Genomic DNA, 13,454 nt, shown 5'->3' with positions numbered 1-13,454 from the left:
TTCTCTGTGGGTTGTATACTCTTCATTCTTTATGCAAATTAATTATAATTATTATTTTTTAAAGTTCGTTTATGATTAATTCAAAGCAGTAAAATAAATGAGAAACTACGGAGCCCTGGAGGGTTCATAGAGAGAAAAATAAATAAAACGTGGCCACGTTTTACTTTCTCGTGCGCACGCTTTAGTAACTCGTGCGCACGAGTTACTAAAGCGTGGCCTCGTTTTATTTAAATTGAGGGATTCCTGTCCGTGACTCACAGTATCTGCTGCCCACAGCTGTTTTATAGAAGGAAAATCTCCTTCACTTTATGAAATCTCAGCGGCACCAGTGGCCTGTACTACGAAGCAGGATTGGCTATTTACACTATTCATTCATGAAGTATGACGCTGCGCTGTCAGCACGCGTCTCCATGTTTGTGATTGGTCAAATGTTGCTAACCCCGTCCCTTTCACCTGAGCGCGCTCTCAGCCGGACAGAGAAACCCTGGTTGATTTACTGAGTTGATAACCAGCTTCGTAGGACCGCTTATCGACATCGCGTTTGTTAGGGTCAGTTAAGCCGGGTAAATCGAACATATTCAGGTCCAGGGTCTGTTGAACTGGCTTCGTCGTACAGGGCACTGGAGGCAGTAACGTGTAACTCAGCAGAATCTGAGAAGAGCAGCACCAGCTGCAAAGAGCTGTGCCTTTTACTGTTTACTTCACTGCGTTTCCCTTCATTAGAACCGCTGAATAGAGATCGAGGCTGCTACGTTTAACCACACACACCTATACACACATCGAACTACCAGAGTATTCCCCCTCGCTTTATGAAGGAGATGTCCTGTCACCGGGGCGCATGATGTGTGTGTGTGTGCTCAGCTCCGCTCTGTGTGCGTGTTCGTGTGTATCCGACACCACCGGCATTTGTTTTCAAATTACCACGAACAGTACTTTAAACAAATCTGGTTCCCCATAGTTAAGTGTATTCCCAAGTGAAAGAAATGTGTTTAATCTTAATCTCGATGTGCACCGGAACGAACGATACTATCATAAACAAATGCCCCCCCCCATACACACACACACACACACACACACACACACACCACACACACACACACACACACACACACACACACACACACACACACAAAACGAGGCCATGCTTTATTAACTCGTGCGCACGCTTTAGTAACTCGTGCGCACGCTTTATTAACTCGTGCGCACGCTTTAGTAACTCGTGCGCACGCTTTAGTAACTCGTGCGCACGAGTTACTAAAGCGTGCGCACGAGAAAGTAAAACGTGGCCACGTTTTATTTATTTTTCTCTCTATGAACCCTCCAGGGCTCCGTAAGAAACAGAGCGTCGTATACCTTTAAGAAATACGTGGGGGGCGGGGCTCATAACCATTTAGGAAACGCCCCCCCCTATAGGATCCACCCCCTTTAGAATCCGCCTCCTTGCTGTGGTCTGCATACAGACTCTATTGAAGTGTCCTACAAGACACAAATGTAAGTATTATATTTATTTCTAAAACTACATTAGTATGCAATGAGTATTTATTCAAATGTCTTCCAACACAGACTCCAAAAGATCTAAGAACCATGTAGTATAACTTAGGCCATCTTAAGTCAGGATCCACATTAAATATTGATTTCATTTTATTATTGTCTGTTTTATTGATAACTAGAGAAATTCATTATTTATGTTTTTTCATTCTTGGTTAGTGAGCTGTGCTGCCACCTTGCAGTTACTTTAAGTACTGCATCATCTCACCATCTTTCTTATTTGTCTTCTTTTAAACCTTTACCCACCCCGCCCACTCACTATGTCATCCATATCCTCCTGACCAAGTTTAGACTTTAAATATAAAATAAATATTGGGAAGCAGCATTCAGGTCAAACAGGCTTTTTCGTTCGTGTGAAATATGACACAGTGAATGGGGATGGGCCAATTTCAGCTTTCAGAGTCAGACAAGCCCAGCCCAAAACAGGTTGCATGACACACTCGGGTGGGGCATTTTTATCTGGTATCTCCACCACACCTACTGAGTCTCATTTACGTACGGGACGCACAGGACCCTTTATATCCAAAACGCACGGACTGTACCGCACTCCCCGACAGATCTCCCTTCTCTACGCCGCTCCTCACACACCGATCGTCGGTCATGTTTCGCTGCGGGATTGCCTACCCCCGATGCAGGTGGATCGTGCCCCTGCTGCTGCTCTTCGCCATTATTTTTGACATTATCGCCATCGCCGCTACCTCTGGATGGGTCGAGGATGAAGACGCCAAGACCCACTACGCCAGTATGTGGGAGCAGTGCCGAGGCAGGAATGACATCTGGGACTGCAAGACGCTCATGGAGTTCCGTAAGTGTCTGTTTACACAACATGAACACGTAACATAGTTCCTGCTGAACATAAGACGAGCAGAGGTTGTGAAATAAAGCGGGTGAATGCGTTAATAGAGCCAGTATTGTGATATGGTTCTGTGTTTGTGTCGCTGTGGTGTCAAATTCAACATTCACGTATTGTAACTTGAAGGACTCGACCTCTGACTACAACCAAAAACTGAGGGGGGAGGGCTGAGGCCTACAACACTCTCACTCAAACAGACTGAACTTTGGTCTCACTTGCTTTCAAATATTCATTACCTGACTGGGTAAATACAATAGGGAGGTTTCATTCAGGTGCTTTATAAAACAAAAAGCCCCAATATAATCTTCTCAAGTCAACTTTGAATGGTAGTTAATTTGAAAAGAAGTGTTTAAATGTTCTTTACATGACTTTAACATCAATAGTTTCAACAAGTAAACAAAAATAACCAAATTAACCTTTTTAAAAGAGGAACTACCTCAGAACACTATGTGGAAAAAGGTAATTATACTAAACAAACAGAAACTTGTTGCATTTCTAAGATTTTCTTTACACTTTTTTTGTATTTGATACCTGTCTGAACATGTCTGTATGTTCTTTACATGAAATTAAGTCCCATACATGCAACCCCAAAGAACCAATTGTAATATGATCATAGCAGCTCTATAACCTGCGGCTTCTTTTGAACCTACCTCTGGCTGGAAATGTCTTCTTTAATCTTTGTAATACACAATGATTTTATTGGAGCTAAAAGCCGATGGCCTATCAAATTATTCAATAACACACTGGATTAAGTCGTATGAAACTTGCAGCGCATTTCCAGGCAGAGATGAATTCATATATAGGAAGGAAGTGTTCTTTGTTTGTTCTTTTAAAACTTGTATTTCTACAGGCAAGAACATAAAGATATGTGTGCCATCATCACTACAGCTAATACCACCTACAATTAATAAACAACCTTAGACGTTATCTATACATAACACTGCTCACAGATAATAATCTTATTATTACTTTTGCTGGGGGAAAAGTTCCAAAACCACAAACTCACAAAACATTTGAAATACTTTGTGACCTACACGCCTGAGAAGCTGATAATAAGCAGTTTGTAGGATGTCTGTCTGTCAGACCTGTTATCACAAATATGGCTATTTATAGAAAAACTGTTAATGAGATTTCCTATCACTGCAGAGTCTGACAAAAGACACACACACTCTAAAACTATTTTGAACAATAACTGTGAACAGAGCAGACTCTTGTTCTCCCACTCTCCGCTCCGCAGGTTGTATTTGTGTTATTCCACACCCGCACACTCCCACAAAGACTGTATTGTTGCTCTTATCAGACTCTGTGGGAGTCAGCTAGCGGGGCTAATGGCATGCAACTCCATATTCTGATCGGTAAAACATATACATGTTCCTTTAGACACAGGCTGATAATGTGAAAGCATTTATTTGAGACATACTGACTTTTTCCCACATTTAATAGGGACACTTTTTATGAATCCTTGATACAGCTGCATTGTTTTGACTGCTAACCTGTCAAATCCTTAAGGCCTTTATTCAACTCTCATGTTTATATGTTACATCTGGTCGATCAAAAAGTGAGAATTAGTTTCTGCACTGAAACTGTACTTTGAACATTTTAAATATATTATTAACATTTTAAATTGTATACCCCGTTTATCTAGGCCCTTTTTGTTTTGTTTTATGTATATATGTCACACTGTGGGACTGCGGGAAAAGGTATCTCGAGATTTCTGGATGTATAACACATGTAGTAATTTTGACAATAAAGCTGACTTTGACTTTTGTCGTTACACGATAGGAGATAACAAGAAATTGAATCGTGTTTCCTTCAGCTCAAGGATATTTTTATAAATTCAAAAGAGGAATACCTGTGAGAGAAAACATTAATTACAGCTCGGGTTCATTGTTCACTCGATCTATATAATTTATAACAAGATTGCAGAAGTAATTGTTTTTTGTTTACCTAAAATCCTCTGTGACCTTTGTTGGTTGCTGTATCTTGTTTAATATTTTAACAATGGTTCATGGAGGGACATTTTTGGTATGGGTGAATTTCTGAAACTCCATTTCCGAAAGTCCAACTTTGCCCTCTGGCAGCAACCAGTGTAAAACTGAAGAGGCTTAAACGTTCCTTTATTTAATTTACCTAATGTAAAAAGTATATTCTAGACATTTCCTGGTCCCGTTTAAAGTTTTAGACCGAGTTTTGTTCTTTGTCTGAACTGTCTGTTCCTGCTTTTTTTGCCGGATATCAGCAGGACTGAAACAAAAACAAAACACGATCCCAGCTGCCTAAAAATGTCTGGTTGGATACGTTTTCATTCTTGGGTCACAGCTCAAGTCTAAATTATTGTGGGGCTATCTTCGTGAACAGAAAATTGAGGAATGAAAATGATTATTTACAGTACATGTGTGTGACTTAGTGAATACTGGCATTGGAACAAACGGTTTCCTGTCATGTAGTTTAGGCCGCTCCCTGTATCGCATCTCGCATTCAAAGGAACTGCAGCTTCCGTATGAACAACAGGCACGCTTTCATGTTTGGGCACGCCATCAGAATAAGAAATGTAGACAATCACAGATTTAATTGGAATCAGTGGAAGGGCCAACATTTGACCTGGCACAGTAGGAAAAAAAAGAAAGTCAGAAAGGCCTAGACAACAATATCAATTTAACAGCTTTAAAGCAATATCTTATTGATTTTATATCATTTTTGTGTGCAATAAATGAAGCCCCTTGATTTATATTGCCTGCTTAGCAAAAAACAGACATTCTAGTTTGAGTATTTTATCCATTAACAACTTTTTATAATGAATTTCCTTTAAATGGACTATATCCAACAACACATTTATATCCAAATGGGTAATTACAAAACATGCAGATAACCATTATTTTCATTATCCATTGATCTTCGGTTTTTTTACCTATCAATTGTTAAAAAATGTCAATGTGATTCATGATTAAATCCCAAAGATATTCAGTTCATTATTATGAATGACAACCAAAGTGCAAATCCTCACATTTGAAACGCTGAAACCAGAGAATGTTGGATATTTTTTATTCTGTAAAATACACTTAATGATTTATGGAATATAAATATAGTTGCCAATCACATTTTTGATGAACCCTGACCCTAGGAGCTGCTGAGTACCATCACAGGAGATTATATCCATATTGCCTGCTCCTACATGATTGGGTAGTCACTCACTTTTTATCACCTCTACCACTTCCAGTCACCGTTTTCTGTTTCTTGACCAACCAAGGTGTATCAATAGTATGAATGTGAAACAAAGCACCAAGAGCTGCTGCAAAGATCTCTATTTAAAATCTTTTCAAGTAAAAGCCAGGTTGTTAATTTGATCCCTGCTGCCTGTGTGAAATTCTTATTTACAAGGTTTGATGTTCATTGTTCATGACTGTAAGACCAGGGCTGAAAGTGTAAACATCAAAAGAGAGAAAAGCTTCCCAGCTGTAGGAAAAACACGTCTGAGGCGTTATGTAATGAACTATGGAGAGTGTGTGTGAGTGACTTCATTGGAGGCTTTTTGGTAAAGCTGCAGTTAAGAACATGTTCCTGTGTAGGAGGCGTGCAGCCTAATCTGTTTAGTTTTGTTAAGAAGAGGAAAACAGATGTTGAACAGCTGGGGGGAATTAAGTTGGAATGATTGGGACATGTTCACATTAAATACAGAACATTCCCCGCTTAAAACAGAAACAAACACTGGGCAGAGGACCAAACACAACGCCATGCTGATATAATGTGCTTTTTGTTTTATTATATTTTCTAAAGGCAGGGAAGTTGCTCTCCTTCCTGTCTTTGTTTAGACAACTCGGGGAAACAACCCTGGGTTCATCTGTAGCTCAAGCACAGCCTCTAATGAATAAGCCCAAACATTCTTTACCATTGATTCATCAACCATGGTATAGATTGACAGAATCCAGAAATGTTTGAATGCACCACACCGCAGATGATTTATTATCACACAGCGTTTCAAAACCACGGAATGCTGGTATGCTAAGATTATTAGGTGCAGCATTTTCCGCAAACATCAACTTTATGCTTTAAACAGAAATAGTCACACTTAAAGGTAGGGTAGGTAAGTTTCAGAAACCGGCTCGAGTGCACTAAAATTTGAAAGTACACAGCCGAAAAGAATCCGCCCCTTCCTCCAGACTTCCTTACAGAGCCCCTCCTCCAACACACATGAACGCGCATGACGTCAGCAGACTGGTGAAAGTGGCCGCCTGTTGCTGGCGAGTCATTGAAGTACTGCTGCAATGCACGCCCAATGACGGCACGCCCAATGACGGCACGCCCAATGACGGCACGAGATACATTTGTGCGTGCACGAGATGGAAGGCAGACAGACAGGGCGGCAATCCAATCCGTTTAGCCGGCCCGGCTAAACGGATTGGTTGTACTTTTTACAGTACTACGGGTTCCACAGATGACATTTTTTTATGGATTTTTTGTCAAAGCACTTGAGATATTCATTGCTATCGGGATGTTAAGAGCATTCCATGGAATATAACAAAAAGTGTATCTCGAGCCGGTTTCTGAAACTTACCTACCCCACCTTTAATCTTGAGTCAGGTATTATTTCACATTCTCCAATATAGTTTTTTAGAACTATTATGTAGCATTCATGTTTTTTAGGGTAGCTGATACTATCCACATGTTTCAATGTAATCTTGAAGAGGGATGATTAAAACAAACCATACTGTAGGTCGCAGTTTTTTAAATTGTAAACAGATTTTGTGTGTTGGTGCATGGCTTTGCTATAGTTTACTCGTGGTCTGAAGATTGTTCTCGTCCACAGAATCCCAGATTAACTTTGTTTTATCATGACAGTGTTCCTGTTTATTCTTTGGGGAGAAAATGGAACCAGTCCTACTGTTCTGGTGTGTGTGTGTGTGCATATTGAGAGAAATACTAATAAGGCAGGTAGGACATTACTGCACCTGAACACTTAGCTGTGTGAATAATTCAGGGTGTTGGCTGGTCCAGTGTCTGTGGTGTAACTGCATGTCGACAGTCACACAGGGCTTGGCTGTAGCACAAAAACATGTTGTGATTATCTTCATTTGTGTTGATTGATTGGTGACAGTTTGTATGATGTAATGGCCTTAAAAATGGCCTAAAAACCCTCCTGCAACATGAAAAGTGGCATCATCTTTCATTTGTCTCGTACTGTACAAAGAGTGCAGTTCACTGACTCAGTCTAAAGATGTACAACCACGCTTGATGGGAATGGCCTTTCTCAGACTGTATCAGTTCCCCGTAATTATAAAAGCCAGCAGGACCTCACAGAGTGACAAAGCAGGAGAAAGTGTTGCTAAGGGTGCAGCGGCGGTATGTGTTGCAAACAGACAGCTTGACTCCCACTTTCTCTCTCTTGATGTCAGCTCGAACCTCACTAGCCCGGTGGAATGTGCCCTCATGACGAGTCCACGCTCTTAGTGGTGAGAGAGAAACCATCAGAGCTGTGTGAACACCATGAAGACCCACTGAACAAAAAAGTCCAACATTTATTTTAGTAATGCATCCCTAACATCATCTCTGCCCTTTATTTTCTAGTTGAATAGTTTGGGTTTTGAACTGATAAAAAAGAATATGCACTTTGAGGAACCGGGATGGACATTTAATAGACTAAACATATTTAGATTAGTATCATACAACAGAAAATCTCAGTATCTGAGAGGCCGGAACAACATTTATTAAAATTAAAATATTAGATATTTCAGATACTTTCTGAGAAATCATGTTGTATTTGTATCCATATTACACATAACTATTTAATTGGGGGGGCCAGATGTTGATATCTGGAGAATGTTAACAGTAAAGGCATCTAAAATGCTGTAAAGCTCATTGTTTAACATCATTATTTCTGAAGGAGACTCAGAACATTTTATTGCAGAAAATTACCTGAAACTAAAAAAGTGTGTCTGTGTGTTAATCTTCAATTTGAAAGACTGACTTTCCAGGTTTTTACAAGTGTTTCCGTTTACTAGCATGCCTCTAACTTTTATCTTTGTCTCTGTTGATAATCCAGCCTGGGCCATGGCAGTGGCTGCTCTGATGATCATCGGCCTCCTCATCCTCATCGTCGCCTTCATCATCTCCTGCGTGGCTCTGTGCTGCACGCTCAACATCACACTCCTGCCAGTCATCGGAGGAATGCTGGTCCTTGTTGGTAAGATACACAACCAACATCCCGATACTGATAAAGTACCTGGTACTAATACTGTATACCTTAAGTTGAAGAATATAGAAGCCTTTTTTCATTGGACAGAACAGGCAGACGTTCACAAATGTCTCGTGTTGTCTAAACACAAGCATTAGGAAGTCCACCTACATTACATAGTGTAAAATCAACATTATTATGTTTTTAATGGGTGAATATCTGATTTAAAGAATGAGTTAACAAGACTTTTGTTTACTAAAACTTTCTGTACTTAAAGTTAAACGTTTAATACACACTTTGATTGTACCAAACCCCGGAAAACATAATCTGGCGTCTTTTAGTGAGGAGGAAGCGGGGAGGTTTTGGTGACTCCATGCGAACAGCTGGTTTGTTCTGTTGACTCAGCCCACAGATAGTCTGACAACATGGGAGAGAGCCAGACAAACAAACACACACAATGATACTCACAGCTTCTCACTGTCAGGTGAAACAGCAGGTCTCATTCCCAGCTTCTCTGGGAGGGAGGTAAAGGTACTTTGGATGAGTTTCTAATGCTGTAACTACTTGGCACCTGGCTCCAACAGGTGGCACAAACTGACTCTGAGAAGAAAAAGGAAAAGAAAGATTAGAAAATAATAATTGGATAATACAGTATCCCTCTGTGGGGCTTTCATCTTACCCACACAACAAATATGGGATCTATCATCACCTGAGATCATGATTTCACACTCACTTTGATGGATGTGTGCTTATGTGATGAAAGTGCAATGCTATCCTTTTATTTTAAAAAATGTGCCACAAAAAAGACAGCGATTTATAACCTTTATTTCCCCTTAAGTGTCTGCCTTTTATACAATACTGAGTGTCCATTTGATAGTACCGTTATTATTAGTCTAAACCTCTATGTTATGCATTAGAAAATAGTGAGCAGTAATGTCAAGTTTTTGTAGCAAATGGGCTAAAAACAAAGTGCTCCTTTTAATTTCTATCAGTTCCCTGATAACATACATACAATCTGAAGTTGTCTGGGGGTCTCATACATTTTTCAACTTTTCAAATAAAGCTTTTCAATAAAAAAAATGTCATCAGCACCTGTAATGGCGCGTTTCCACTGCAGCGGGTAGCCCCGTTTAAGCGTCCTTAACCGTCCTCAAGCGGCCAGGCCGGTTTTTGGTGGCGTTTCCATATAGCCTAGTACCGGCCAGCGGGTACTTTTTCCCTCTTTTTCCGGCCTCATAAAATCGTGGTTCCCTCAGGCCAGGGCCAGGGCTGAACTAGTGACGTCAACACTCTCGACTGCTGATTGGTCAGAGAGAATCGTCACAAGATCGCGCGCGAGTTCATCCCTAGCGTCGCATATATATTTAGAAGCAAGCTTGCAGCATTTTTATAAACAGCATTTTGTAAACGGAGGAGCTACAAAAATGGCTACGTCTAATAAGAAAAGCACACCGTGGTCGACCGAGGAGGTGACGACGTTCCTACATCTCATTGGGGATGATCAAATCCAGCGGGAGCTCGACGGAACAACTCGAAATGTGAACAAAAACAAAGCCGATCGCCCCGCCTACACTGCGTTGCTACCCCAGGTCCTAAACTGGAATGGAAATGCGCCACGGCCTGGGCCGGCCAGCGAGGCAGCCCGAGCGAGGCCTGAGCGAGGACGCTTAGGGACGCTTAAACGGGGCTACCCCGCTGCAGTGGAAACGTGCCATAAGTGTCTTGCAGAATGAACTACCCTTGAACTGGTTTCTGATTACATGAATCGTCTGTTTGGTTTCACTCCCGACTCACTGCCTGCCCTGCCTTTGCTTCAGGGCATTTAGGGCTACTGTCAGCAAAAGTGCATCACAAGGCAAATCATTGTCGCACCTTTCTGGAGAATATCTCTTTGGAAATAATGAGTCAGTCGCAGTGCAGTGACTGATCTGATCATTGTCTGCTAATTCTGACTCACCTAATGTCATATGTTGATGTCACTCTCACACACTCATCTGAAAGCCTTTTTCGGTGGGAGAGACACTCCCTCTGGCCTGAACTTTGGGATTTTAGCCTTTACAGACCGTTTACATGCACAAAAACCTATATAACACACTACAGGCAAAGGGAAAACTGCCTCTTTTAAATCCACCTCTCTCTCTCTTTCTCCCTGCAGTGATTCTCCAGGTCATCGCTCTGATCGTCTACCCATGCAAATTCAACGAGATGATCTTCGAGGGTCACTATTACTACACCTGGGCCTACGGATTCGGCTGGGGCGCCACCATCCTTTGCATCGGATGTGCCGTCCTCTTCTGCTGCCTGCCGCGCTACGAGGACGAGCTCACAGGCCTGAAGAAAGTGAAATACCTCTATACCTCCACTTAAAAACTCAACCTGCACACCCTCCCGATTACAGACATTTCCACTCAGAGCTAGGGAAATATTTTTACTCTGTACCATTTCACCAAAGCTCCACGATGGCTCAGTTCAGTTAGATTTGGTTCGGGAAAAACCCTCCTCGAACATCAGAGGCAATGGGTCATTCTTCCAGGAAGTGGACTGTGATTGGATGTTGCATCTCCTTTGAATGTATAGACCTCTATATTAGATTAAGACAGCATCATAAAAAGATATTTTTAACATTCTGCATTTTAATGTGAGATACATTCCTCATTTTATCTGTACTTTTTACCAGTAATTCTCAATGCAAGATCACCCAAGTGCACTTAACCTAAGGGATGTCATTATATGTAAAGAATAGCTTTAATCTGGTTTATTGTAGAACTCCTAAAACCTTGCTAGAAGAAAAATTCTGACTACATTTTGCACATGATGGAAAAAGGACATTTGGTTTTGTCTAATATGTTATAGTTTTCAGTTCTTTAATCTCTATTCTGTATGTGGTTGTGTGTACGGTGGATGCAAATGCTTGGAGTAAGAAGCTGAATATAATCTATGGAAATGTAGTTTTAACATTTGTTTTTGCACCTTTTTTTTTATTGGATTTATTTAGCTAATTCTTGTCTGCTATTTGTCCTCAAAGTTTTGTATTCTTACTTATTATCAAAAGGGTTTGAGTGTGGGTTTGCTGTGCTGGCTTTGTATGTGTTCTGAACACTAATAATACACTTGATGAGGAGACACAGCGTGTGATGTTTGATTGAATTGGCTGCCGTTCGTTCTGTCACTCTACACTGGAAAGCAAATAAATATATTTTTAAAATGTTATTCAGGTACAATTTGATTGATCTTGATAGTTAATTTCCCATGCACATTTATAACATGCGTCAACATTTGGCTTAAAGGGAGCAATATAAACTCAAAACTTCCAATGCTTTTTTATGTCCCATTGCCTCAAAGTTCAAAAACAAGACTTTCCCTGAAAGATAACCAATCGTGTTTTTTCTAAAAGTTTTCATAAGGTTTAAAAACGATTCTTCTCCTAACAATCGGCTGGTTTGATGAGACACTGAACCAACAATCTCCTGACATACTGTGTGTTTAACATGTGCCTTAGCTTCTTCACTGCAGTGTTGCCGAATGTCCCTAAAACTAGTCAGTCCGGTTTCACTCGTGCTTCATCCCAGTCAGCAGTTACATTTCTGTTCATGCCAAGACCAAATCCGTGTACAAAGAAAAAACCAAGCTTTATTGTTTTTACCACAGTAAAGAGTTTTAACTGTTGAATGCATAACAAAGTGCTTTATCTTTTGATTTGGTAGACATTTTAACTGTACAAACTGTGCTAGGTTTACACATGGAGAAGGTAAAAACAAACAAGCTTTTACTTACGACATGTGTCGCTCTTAATCTTTTTAAGACATTATAAGTCACTATAGGGGATATAATGTACGATAAAGATTGTCTTCAGCATTCATGAACTTCAGAAAATCACCTGGCTGTTCCTCTGCTGTAGTACGAACTGTTTATTTGTTGGTAGTCTGTGTATTTTTATGCAATAAAAAAACTTTTCTTTTGAAGCGAATACATTTTCAGACAAGTTTTTACACTGCAATGTCGATGTTTTGAGTGTTTAAGAGCGAGGAAGAGAAGGACATTTAAAGGAGGAGGAGAAAAGATCAGGTAAAATATGTGAAATGTTTCACAATCCTGTCTCAAATTTGCTGTAGGCAATACAGGTGATCAGTCTTCTTAAAGGCCACTCTAATTAAGTAGCAGCCATTACCGTAGTTTCAAATCTGATCCGAATATATATGCACCTTTGAGTTGCTTAAAAACAATGTGTGAGGAAGGTTGGCCAGAAATCAAGTTGCAACCTGAATGCTGATCCTGTGTAGTTGTTTATACTCAGACTCACAGGGTTGTCAAGACACACGCACACACAAATGGAGGGAAATTGTTGATCCACAGAAGTGAGTCGTAAATTATGACATGCAAACACACCCAGAGAGCCACACCCTTGGACGGGCCTGTGTGAGAATTACACTTTGCTCAGCATGTCCTGGCAGCTCAGGCTTCTCTGTGAAAGGGGGAGGAGAGATAAGTGTGGACGGGAAAGTGAGAGAGAGAAAATGACATGAGGGTGAGAAATACAGTGTGAGGCAGCAAGGAAAAGTTATTGAAAGGCTGTGGGGGGGTGAGAGAGTTACTGGTAACAAGTTGAAGGAGGAAAATATGACAATAGAGAACAAGATCGACACCAAAGTGAATACTCTACTGTTCCTCATTGCACTGTTATCGAGTCCATCTAATTTCCTTTAAGGCAGAAAACAACTAGCTATAAGGTATGAGAAACATGTTCAAGCATGCGACACATCTGGCAACCTAAAGGAAAATAATGTACTGTACACACAACAACACACAGTCCAGTTTCATCAGCTGCTCCTGGATCAGATCTACACACAACAACACACAATCCAGCTCCATCACATAGCAATCAAG

At 40.6% G+C, this 13,454-nt stretch overlaps 1 protein-coding gene across 1 annotated transcript; it reads left to right on the top strand.

Moving 5' to 3' along the window:
- Positions 1-1,953: 1,953 nt before the first annotated feature.
- Positions 1,954-12,537, top strand: perp (p53 apoptosis effector related to pmp22). Its single transcript, XM_034237958.1, has 3 exons — positions 1,954-2,353; positions 8,439-8,579; positions 10,726-12,537. Exons 1-3 carry the CDS (start codon positions 2,149-2,151, stop codon positions 10,935-10,937), a joined length of 558 nt encoding a protein of 185 aa, XP_034093849.1. The 5' UTR covers positions 1,954-2,148; the 3' UTR covers positions 10,938-12,537.
- Positions 12,538-13,454: the final 917 nt, after the last annotated feature.

The sequence above is a fragment of the Gymnodraco acuticeps genome, unplaced genomic scaffold (assembly GCF_902827175.1).
Source record: "Gymnodraco acuticeps unplaced genomic scaffold, fGymAcu1.1, whole genome shotgun sequence".
Taxonomy (NCBI): Eukaryota; Metazoa; Chordata; class Actinopteri; order Perciformes; family Bathydraconidae; genus Gymnodraco; species Gymnodraco acuticeps.
Note: the sequence above shows the minus strand (reverse complement) of the source record. Positions and strands in the feature narration are given on the sequence as shown.

Coding starts and splice junctions, on each gene's coding strand:
- perp (XM_034237958.1), top strand. CDS start 2,149: ATGTTTCGCTGCGGGATTGCCTACCCCCGATGCAGGTGGATCGTGCCC. Junction 2,354..8,438: donor CAAGACGCTCATGGAGTTCC/GTAAGTGTCTGT, acceptor TTGATAATCCAG/CCTGGGCCATGGCAGTGGCT. Junction 8,580..10,725: donor AGGAATGCTGGTCCTTGTTG/GTAAGATACACA, acceptor TTCTCCCTGCAG/TGATTCTCCAGGTCATCGCT.